General features: G+C 43.9%; 1 protein-coding gene across 4 annotated transcripts in view; it reads left to right on the top strand.

The window, feature by feature from the left end:
- The first annotated feature begins 6 nt into the window (after positions 1–6).
- Positions 7–11,612, top strand: part of RMND5A (required for meiotic nuclear division 5 homolog A) — a 58,382-nt gene continuing 46,776 nt past the window's right edge. For all 4 annotated transcript variants that reach the window (XM_004707948.2, XM_045283888.1, XM_045283889.1 and 1 more), the window contains exon 1: positions 7–148. In XM_004707948.2, coding sequence (XP_004708005.1) covers positions 7–148 — 142 coding nt within the window. The remainder of the gene's footprint in view (positions 149–11,612) is intronic.

Consider the following 11,612-nt stretch of genomic DNA (forward strand, 5'->3'; position numbering starts at 1 on the left):
TCCGGGATGGATCAGTGCGTGACGGTGGAGCGCGAGCTGGAGAAGGTGCTGCACAAGTTCTCGGGCTACGGGCAGCTGTGCGAGCGCGGCCTGGAGGAGCTCATCGACTACACGGGCGGCCTCAAGCACGAGATCCTGCAGAGCCACGGTAGGCGGCCCGGCTGGGCGCGCGGCTGGGCCCATCCTCCGGAGCCTCATCCCCAAGCCCCGCTTGGAGAGCCCTCACCCGCCCATCCTGCCCCGGGCTCCGGCGGGCCGGGAAGTGGCCCCTCCGGGGAGGGCCGCCCCTGCGGCGCGGACACGAGCTCTCGGACGCTTGTGACTTTGCCCTCTCGTCCCGACCGGTGTACGTCGGTCCTATCGGGCTGTGGTCGCGAACCGAGCATCCGCGGGGGAACCGGGTCGCGAGCTGCGTGCTCTGGCGGGTTAAATGTGCGTGGTGGGGGCGGAGGGTGTGTGTTCCGCCCACCGCCTCTACAAACAGCCTGTCACCCCCGGGGTGGGCGCCCCTCGCCTCCCCAGGCTCCCACCTTGCCCCCGGGTCCGGGTCCCGGTCCGGGTCCGGAGGGCGGACGTTGGTGGATGAGACAGGACGCCTGGATGTAGGCGGTGAGACCGTGCGGGAAGCCCATCCCTCCTCCCCAAACAAACCCTCCGTTGATGGACTTTCTTTCTTCGTCTTTTTTTTTTAACCATCGCAAAGTCGAGTGTTGTTCCTAAGGTTAGGCTAACTGCACAGTTGCTCCCGCAACTTCAGCGTTTGACGGCTGGGTGGAAGCGGCGCTTCCAGAACGCCGCCGGCTGCCCTGACAGGCTTCCTATTCCTAGCGAAGCAGCCGACTCTAACTGGGGTAGGTGGTGAGGAGGAGCAGCCGGCCGCGGCGCCCAGCCAATGGGGGCCTAAGTTCCAGTTCTCCTTTCCCGGTCAGGTATTGACTTGTTTTCCGTTCGGAAAACAGATTTTCGATGGGAGGGATCCTTATGGCCCTAGGCCCTGGGGACAGATCGTTCGCCAGAGTTCCCTTTGGAAGCTGGTTGGGAGAGGTCTCCACCCCTCTTTAAATAACATTAAAAGATCTGTTCTCTTTACAATACAGGTATTGTTGCTACTTTTTCTTTTCTTTTATTTTTTTACATTTTACATTTTAAAATAGTTTATCCATAATGACAATATTGCAGCTCCAAATTTGCTGTGGTTCTTAGATGTGTGCTTGCATATGTTTAAAGGTCATATTTATAAAGAGAACAAAAGGCAATAATAGTGGGGTGGGGGGGAGTAAAAAAAAATTTGTATTTGTCTACTCCAGAACCCATCATGACTACCTGTGGTTACAGTGGCCATTCTTTCTGGTCATGAAGTAAAGAAAGGCCTTCTCGTTTAGTGGGGTTCTTTAAGAAGTTGGGTATCGGAGGCTGCTCACCCAGTGGGGGAAACAGGAATTGATGAAAAGGAATGGTGGCTGAGGAGAACGATGATGCTGTGGCAGTTGGGATGAGAACAGTGCCCTCTCCAAGCTTCTCTTACATCTCTTTATTCTACACAGCCCCTTCCCATGACACCTTTCAGAGACAGGAAGTGTTCATATGCAGTAAGGGAGTCAGTCTTACAACACCCTCTCATCCTGGACCCAGCAGCAGCTCCTTTTGAACTCCAGGGAGGAAGCAACCGTGCAGCCACAGTGGGAGTGGGATTAGAGAGGAAGGGAGTTGAAATATTAATGTGGACAAACCAGCAGAGCTTGATGGCCGCTAATGAAGGAAGGGAGGGGAGGTTCGGCTAACTTGTCTGGTGACTGACACAGCTGGTAGAAATGGGGAAGTGGAGGTGGAGTGGTGTGAGTCCTGGGAAGGGTTTGGGGAGTTTGCTGTTGGACATGTGAGGTAGCTCTGCAGGGATTATGAAGATAGAGACAGATTCGATGTTAACTGGTGGCTGGAGACGCATAGATGACAGTTTAGAGAAAAACCAATGACTAAAACTGTTTTTTGATGTCATTTCTGCAGAGGAAAGGAGGAGCCCATTTAGGATGCAGGGAGAAAACACTGTAGGGTCTTACTCATGGTTCTCAACCTTTCTAATGCCTCGACCCTTTCATACAGTTCCTCATGTTGTGACACCAACCATAACATTTTTGTTGCTCCTTCCTAACTGTAATTTTGCTACTGTTATGAATCTGGCGACCCCTGTGAAAGGGCCATTCGACCCCCAGGTTGAGAGCCGTTGATCTAACTTAACACAACCTTGAACTCCCCTTACGGAGTAGAAGACAGAAGGGGAGGCAGCAAGAACCAAAAGGTCACCGCGAAGTGTTGATCAGGTGCTTTTGGATATTGGGAGTCAGCAGTTCTCTATGCTTGCAGTTTTGTAGAGTTGCTAAAACAATCCTGGTTGCAAAAGGGGTTGAGAAGGACTGATGGAACACACTCATATGTTAAAGACCTGCTGCTCAACTTGGTGGTGGTTAATTTTCCTTCTCTCCCTTTGCCTTAAAGACTGAAAGGAAGGGGTCTGGGGGAAGAAAATGGATGAAGGGGCTAGACTTAGGTGGAAGGAATATTTCCTTTCTAGGGACAAGCTCAGAGATTGAGGGTCTGAGAAAGTGGAAAGTGAAGTACTTTGCTTTGTATGTGAGAGAAGGGTGTACTTGTTGAAGGGGGATGATCATGAGTTTTGTTTTAGGGGATTTATGTATCATCCCTCTTAGATAAAATGATTGTGAGGAATTGTCCATGCAGGAATTGGCTTTCGACTTCTTTGCACAGAATCAGGAACTTCTCCTAGGAGTGCATGGTCTGCTAGAGTCAACCTTTTCAACCTCTCTTAAGTGGCTGCAACAATGGGCTCAGGCCTAGCAGCAACAATTGGAAGGATACCTCAGGACCAGGAGGTGTGTTGTTCTGATGCACAAAGGGGCACTTCGAGTTGGAATTGACAACACCTCACAACAGCAACAAGTCTTGTGCTTTTGTTTATCAGATTGCCAGTCTTACATTGGTATCTCTTTGATTTCTTTTAATTTTTTCACAGCGAGATTAAGTAGCTGAATAAAAGCAGCTGTAAAATGGGAAAGGAAAATAAATATGATTACTGCAAGTGTGTCAGGTCTTCTGTCTCTAGATGTTCTTTTGTGAGAAGACAAACCACAGTTGGATATTTGGGCAGTTTGGGGGTTTGTTTCCCCCCCCAAGTAATTTCTAAACATTTCTGCAGATAATGTGGTGAATGTTACATTGAATGCCAACTATACTTTCCTTAGAGGAGGCCTGGTGGCATAATGTTTATGCATTGATTGGCCTGTTAATCACAAGGTGAACAGTTTAAAGCCACCAGCTGCTCCTCGGGAGAGAGGCTTTCTACTCCTGCAAAGAATTGTACAGGCTCGGAAAGCCCCAGGGCAGTTCTACTCTGCCCTCTAGGATTGCTGGAATCAGATTTGACTTGATGGCAGTGATTTGGGGTTTTTGAGTTACACCTTTCTCAGAGATACATCTACTAGAAATTGAGTTTGAACCTCCTTTTAAAGGGGGAATTTCAGGAATTTTTTTACCTGTCTTGTCAAGTAACCTGGTGACTTCTTTGACCTGAGAGAGGGCCTCCTCGTGTTTCTCTGCTAAGGCTTTGGGTCACATTTTCTGGACTGTGTGTGTGTGTGTGTGTGTTCTTGTGGGAATGTGATATGTAAAAGTAACTGTGGGAGCTTGTAGGACCTCCATCCTTTTTAGGACATATCATTGCATCATGTTGGTGAGTTTTGAAACATTCCTTTTTCAGAAGTGCTCTTTAACTTGGGCTAGGGAATCAGTTCTGGTTCTGAGAATGAATCAATTCAGGTTCAAATTTCTTTTTTTTTAAGTTGTGAGCAAACAGGATTATTACATGAGTGCAATTAAGGATAGTTTGTGGTGGAGACAGCATATATAAATGGAGTTGAGTTAGTAAGTCCCTAGACAACCCTGTTCAACTCTCGACCACCCGTATTACAGATGGTAAGCTCCGCCTCAAGGGGGCTAGCCTGGAAATAGTCATGTCATGAGCCCTACAACGTTTCAGTTCTAAATTGATGCTGTGTTGCTTGAAATTCTTTCGTATGAAATGTCTCTGATTTACCATCTTTTATTTCAAAACATGCAGCTATCTTAACACTGATATCCCTGGTGGAGGAATGAGGTAGATTGGCGTGGTATGGTCATTCCCACCTGGTAAGTTTGTTCTTTGCCATCTAATCTTCTCCTAACCAAGTCTGTCAACTTGGGAAATTGAAATGGGGGTAGTACAGTGGGATTTGGAGGCCTGTAGCAGAGGAATAATATGGAGTGTCAGGCCTTGAGGGAAGTGCAGGCCATGACTGGGTACCATAGCTAATCAGGGAGTCTTGTTGGTTTGGGGCAACGCAAGGGTGATAGAAGCATGAGCTAGAGAGCACGGTTCTGCCCAGGATGAAGGCATCTTCTGATGCGTTTAGTGTTGCCTTGGAGAACTTAAAATGGTAGCTAAAGGATGGGAGAGGTGGCTAACGTAAAAGATGGAGTTAGGGCAAGCCCAGGGGTCTGTTCTGAGATGTTGTCCTGAGAAAGGAGTACCTTTTTTTTTTTAAATAACCATTTGCCTGAAGTTGAAGAATTTTACGGAACTTTGAATCTTATCCTTTATTGTTTGCATTGAACTCTACCCACTGCCATTAAGTCAATGAGTCAATTCCAACTCAAGAATGATCTTAAAGGATAGAATAGAACTGCCTCTGCTGGTTTCTGAGACTAAATCAGGGGTGCTCACACTTTTTCAGCATGTGAGCTACTTATAAAATGATCTATCAACTACAAAAATGCAAAGCATATTTATTTTTATTTATTGCATTCATAAATTCATTGAGAATTCTTTATATGTACAATGTATGTTTATGTACCTTGCATGCATGAGTCCATTTTGCACAGCACAACACAATTAACTATGTGCATTTTTGGTCATTACCTGAGTTTACTCTGATGACTTGCACTGAATGGAATGAGCCAGGGATGCATAGTTCAGACAGTAGCTGCTGACAGCCAGCCTCAGGCTCAGTTCCAAAAGATCATAGTCATGGTGGAACGGTACTTGGACTTAATGATCTTTATGTGGGAAAAGGCTGATTCACATAAATAAGGAGAGCCGAATACTGCAGTCAAGGAGGTAGCACATTTTCTCATATTTGGGTACTTTCCCTCTGTGAGTAAGTTCCAGAACTGTTCATGCACTCTGGACTTCAGCTGAATGTCGGCTTGTAGGGTCAAAATCTCCCATTCCATGTGAAAGTGTTACGTTTTTGTCTTCTTATTGGTCCAGCTCCCCCACTCATTTTAATACTCTTTCTTATGTTTAAGAGAAAAAAAACAAGGTCTAACATTGGCGATAACTTAGCTTGTCTGTTTTGCTGCACTTAGCGCAGTTGTTTGCGCATGCGTTTGACACCTAAGATTGCATCTGATTGGCTGCGCAATCAGTTAAGTGACGGGGTTGATGATTGGCTTACGTCTATTTTTTTAATACCATGCAATCTACCCACACTACATTTGTGATCGACTAGTAGCGCGATAAATCTTTATGGGAGCAGAGAACATTTTTTCTTCTGCTGATTAACTGGTGGGTTTGAACTACTGACCCTGTGGTTAGCAGCCCAATGCCTTTCCCACAACACCACTAGAGCTCCTTAAAAAAAAAACCACCCCAAACCAAAACTCACTGTCATCAAGGTGATCTCGACTGATAGCAATCTCACAGGCTATACATCTTTATAGAAGCAGATGGCCTCATCTTTCTCCCAAGGAGCGCTTTTCACACCAGTCTTGTGGGCATTCATCCATAGCTTATCCAGCAGTGCTCACCTAAGAGGAGGTGCCCTTGTCATTTGGTCAAGGAGACTTTCATATAGAGAATCTGGTCTACTCTTGGATTCAGTGTGGTTGATGCTTGGGTGATGGTAGTTCCCCGTGTCCTCTTGATCTCATTTGCAGAGGGGGGTGGCACTTTTCAAAGGTCAGTCACACATGTGCCGCACTCGTTTTTTCAGAAATTCACCATTTTGCTTATGCACCTTTCTTTCTTTCTTTCTTTCTTTTTTTTTAATGTAGCTTTCTTTATCTTCATCCTGGGAGTTGGAATTGACTAGATGGCAGTGGGTTTGGTTTTGGGTTATCCCTCATTTTAGGAAATGATGTTTATGAAGTCAGACTGGGCATGATAGATGTTAGATAAACCACTGATTAAAAATAAACTCAGCTGTTAAAATATTAGTTGGCATACTAGAAAACACTGCATCCAGCCTTCGGTTAACTGATAAAACAGCATGAATAAATTTTGGGTCAGACCCCTCCCACTGAACTCTATTTCTCTGCTGAACTTGTTCATTTGCTGAAGTGGCCACACAAAACTCACAAACAATATTTCATGATTGTAAAGTTTATTAGTGAGGGAGGAGCCCCAGTGGTACTGTTGGGTAAAGGTTAAACTGCTAACTGAAAGGTTGACCTAACTTGTGAGTATATTCTTTCAAAATGTTTTTCTGTTGATAAATACATTTATGGTTTTGCTTTCCATTAGCCCTTCATGGTGGGAAAAAGAAAAGAACTATAAATTATGTGTGTTGGTACTCTGAATGACATTTAGAGCAAGTAGGTGAGGCTGAAATGGGTAAAGGTTCTGGGCATGTTTAAAGTGTAATTGGGAAAGGCACAGACTTGTAGCATAGGGTGTACAGGATTGATTTTTGGACGATTACAGGAGAGTTTCTGAATGACTAGTAGAATTTTCTAAATTTAAATTCATTTTCTTTTGAGTAAACAGCACATTCACATGGTACAAATTCAAACAGAAAGGTAACCAGCAGAAAAAAAAGTCCCCCTCCACTTGTTTCTCTGGCTACCTAGTTCACACCTTACCCATGTCAGTTTCTAGGAAATCTTTTCAGAGGATTCTGGGAAGTGATAGTTTTGTCACTCCTTGTGTAATCAACCTGTGGGTCTCGACCCCTTTGGGCCTCGAACGACCCTTTCACAGGCGTTGCCCGATTCATAACAGTAGCAAAATGACAGTTATGAAGTAGCAATGAAAATTTTATGGTTGGGGTGTTACCACAACATGAGGAACTGTATTAAAGGGTCACGGCATTAGGAAGGTTGAGAACTACTGGTTCAAAGGCATTCCATGTATAGTTCCACTTACCCTGGAAAAGGTCTAGTATTATCCCAGTTGTATGCTGGGAAGGAGAATTTCATTTGTGGGAGTGATGTGATATATATATCCTACAACTCTTTTCCTTCTGGATGTTGGTCCTACAACTGTCTTCCTTTAGAAGCAGATTTAACATTGTTAGCCATTCCCTTTCAGGCTTATTTAGGAAATAGTTCTTTGTTATTTGGCAGCTTATTTATTTAGACTGGCATATTGCTCAGAATTCTTTTGGTTGCCTGTGAGAGAGTAATTTAAAATAGTATTTGTGATGCACAGCTAAATAGACTGGAGCCAGGCCAAACTGGTTCTAGGGTAAGGTGACCAGACATCCCGCTTTTGGCGGGACAGTCCCACTTTTGAACAATTTTTCCCGTGTCCCGCGGCATTTTTAAAAAGTCCCTATTTTTGGAAAGAATGCACAACAAGTTAGGGTGTACGGTTTTCGGCTGTCATGTGGCTATGTTGCCAGGATATGAGTTTTATGAATGATGTCCTGCTTTACCAATGTTAAAATCTGGTCACCTTATTCTAGGGACACAAAGGGTATCATCAGGACTGTAGTGTAAAGGATGACAAAGGAGGCAGCTTACCCTTTCACCTTCCCCAGAAAGGGGGAAAGTCAGATTCATCAGCCTGAGGCTGATTTTTGGGAGGTAGAGGTCAGACATGCACCTATTCTATAGCCTTCTTTACTAATTTTTTTTTTTTTTTGGTAAGTTTTTTTCCCTTTACTAATTCTTACATCACGCACCCCTCCCAAGGTACTCCCTACTTCTCTGCTGGGTGTGATCATTCATTGCAATGGTCAGAAAATACCGACAATGATGGGACTCTTTAGGGAGGTTATTGTTATTGTTGTTAGGTGCCATTGTGTCAGTCCCAACTCATTATCAAACCCCATGCACAACAGCAAAACACTGCCTGGTCCTGCGCTATCCTCACAATTGTTCTATTTGAGACCATGGCCACAGCCGCTGTGCCCATCTGTCTTGTTGAGGGCAGTCCTCTTTTTCATTGCCCTCCACTTTATGAAGCATGATAACCTTCTTCAGGGACTGGTCTCTCCTGAAACATGCGCAAAGTATGTGAGAAGACGTCACACCAGTGTTTCTAAGGAACATTCTGGCTGTACTTCTTTCAAAACAAATTTGTTTGTTCTTTTGGCAGTCCACGGTACTTCAGTATTCTTTGTCAGCACCATAATTAACAGGTTAAAAATCAGGTTCAGACATATCAGGCTACAGTTCTTTGGCAAAGATAGTCTGTTCTCAGCCATGCCCTCAGGCATGCCTTTCTCTTTTGGTCTTCAGCCTCTCAGTTTGCCTTTAGGCCCCTGCCCTGCTAGGGTAATGTTGCAAAGCTCTTTTAGCACTCCTAGTAATTCTCAAAAGGTATTCTACTCTACCTTCAGTAAGCCTCAAAAGCGCTTAGCTCCAGCTCCGAAAGTCAGCTTCCCCTATTAAGTGCGTAGATTCACCCCACTCTGCAAGTGAATCTCTTGCCCAAAGGCACTTAGCTTTACTTTCTCCTTAGACCAGGAAGCCCACTGCTCTGCTTACTGCTCTTTGTTCTGCTGCCCCAGCTACTTTCCAACTACTTGCTGTCATAACTGTCAGTCACCTGGATCAAGGAAGTTCAACGCTCAGGGATTTTCTGGCTGAAAGGACATACTGTGCTCCTGCCTCTTGATGGTAGTGAGATCCCCAATTCTGCTTCTGCAATGGCTGAACCCAGTGGCATGGCAAAACTAACCAAACCCCATGTTAAAGTTTATATACCCTTGGTGGGAGTTTGAGACGGTGTTAAGAAGGGCCATATTGAGTAATTCACTGTACCACAGCAGTGCTTACTTCGTTGGCTTTATTTTCAGAAGAGCTTATTCCACACGGAGGTGAAGATGGCTGATGGTGCTCATGTCATCCTTGTCACCGGTGATCTCAAAGACAGGAACATGCACACTCCGCGCCCTTTTAGGCATTTCTAACAAAATTCCTACACAATATAGTTATTGTCTCAGTTTGGGTCATATGCTTCTCCCTTAATTTGTCCCTGGGTCCAAGGGCATGTGCTCTGCTGACCCCCCCTGAGCTGTGCTAGTGATGTGTGACCATATGATTAGCACAGTCCATTGGGAAGGGAAAAGAATTCTAGAAAGAAAGGCCTGCACAAGACAAAAATGAGATACTCCTACATTTGAACAGCTAGTTACAAGGTACATCAACAATAATGTTCTCTCACATGTTTTCAGAATGGCATAGTGGTTACACTTTGGGCTGTTAACCACAAGGTCTGCAGTTTGAAACCACTAGCTACTCTATGGGAGAATGACAGGGCTTCCTACTCTGGTGAAGACTTGGAAACTTGTAGGGGCAGTTCTACCCTGTCCTATAGGGTTGCTATGAGTCAGCATTGACTCAATGGCAGTGAGTTTGAGATTTTTGAGATGTTTCATTGACCCAGCCAACTTTTATTTCTCACTGATTAAGTTGTTTGTATGACTTAATCTATAGACTACAGAATACAACTTTATTCTTGTTACTTTTGAGATCTCCTTTCAAATTATTTTAATGCTTAGCTTAATGAAATCATATTTCCTAAGGTGAGATTGTCTAAGGATTTTTTAACCGTGCGTCTTCTAACATTTTCCAGCCCCCCTCTTAAGTCTGGTGTCAGGGAGAGAAACAGTACTTCAGTGATGCTGCCACGTGGACATCGGTAGTTGCCATTGTGTTGCCCCGGACTCATTGAGACTCCGTGTACCAGAGAATTGTGCTCCATAGAGCTTTCAAGGCTGTGGCCATTTGGACCCGATTGTCAGGTCTGTCTTCTTAGGTGCCTGTGAGTGGATTTGAACTGTCACCCTTTTGGCAAGTAGTTGACCCCTTAACCATTTGTAACACTCAGGGTCTCCTTATGATACTATTTAACTGGAGCTAAAAGAGGGATTTCCAGTATTTTCATGTTGTAGTCTCAATTATTAGGAAGGTGAAAATGGAGTTTTAGCAAATTGTTCAATTGGAATATTATAAATTATTTGTATTTTGAGCCTTGCATTTTCATCCCCAATTGTAGTGTAGGAGAGACTAGGTGGAGAGACCTGGCCTTTAGTTATGTATTTCAAATGCCATAATTCTTCCAGACATCGATAGACAGCAAGGAGATGATGCTTTTTGACTTCTGGCTCATGTTCTGAAAATTCTGCGAGTTTGTGGACACGTGGCAGAAACCCCTAGCCTTTCCCTGTAAGATGAGGTGTTAGTTTGACAAATATACTCAAGCGAGGCTGGAGGCTTTTAAAAACTTCACTTTATTTGGGTTTGAGGATTGTAGGGCTGGGTTCAGAATGGTTGTTTGGGAACATTGGGGGAGTCCACAGTCTTAGATTACTGAGTCTTAAGACAAAATACTTCTTTTAAAAGAGTGAACTTGTGGAATAGTACCCAAGACTCTGTCCTTGAGCTCAGGAGATCTTGGTTTGAGTCCTTGCTCTGCAGACTACTCGATATTTTAGTTTTGTAAATTCATATTAGTAAACTCATAATATCTCTCACAGAGTTACAGAATTAATAGGTAATAGATGTGAACTGACTTTGGAATTTCTAAAAATGGACACTTATTATTGTGAGGTCTGTGCCCTTAAGTAGTACTTAAATCTAGACATGTTGTCCGTATTTCTAGTGTATGCTAAGTACTATTTGACACCTAGTGGTCTACTTAACACTTCAGCAGTGTTATGGTAAGTGTAGTTTTATATTCAAAATGTCTGATGCAGAGTCCTCAAGGAATTAACACTTCAGGGGAAAACACAGGCATAGCATATAGTATGTAACACGGTTTTTGGTAGTTACAAATATCAATTCAGAGAAATGAAAGGGTAGTTGTATTAATTGAGTTTTAGGTCAGCTGTTGTTGGCGCTCTGGAGGTATAGTGGTTAGGTGTTGGGCTGATCTGAATGGAACCTCAGCAGCTCCGAGGCAGAAAGACTGGGCTTTCTTTTCTTTTTTAAAAATCATTCTATTTAGGGCTCTTACAGCTCTTAAAACATTCCATACACCAATGGTATCAAGCATATTTGTACATATGTTTCCATCATTATTTCAAAAAAATTTATACTTGAACCCTTGGTATAAGCTTCCCCCCCACACACACACACATCCTCTCCCCCTCCCACCCTTGTGAAACCTTGATCTGTTATATATTATTATTACTTTGTATCTTACACTGTGGTGAAAGCAGTGCCTTTTCTCTCTTTCTTTCTTTCTTTCATCGTTTTATTAGGAGCTCATACGACTCATCATAATCCATACGCATATCAATTGTGTAAACCACATTTGTACATTCATTGCCCTCATCATTCTCAAAACATTTGCTCTCCACTTAAGCCCCCCGCATCAGGTCCTCATTTTT

The sequence above is a fragment of the Echinops telfairi genome, unplaced genomic scaffold (assembly GCF_000313985.2).
Source record: "Echinops telfairi isolate 266 unplaced genomic scaffold, ASM31398v2 ScPeMD7_7467;HRSCAF=8505_1, whole genome shotgun sequence".
Lineage (NCBI taxonomy): Eukaryota > Metazoa > Chordata > Mammalia > Afrosoricida > Tenrecidae > Echinops > Echinops telfairi.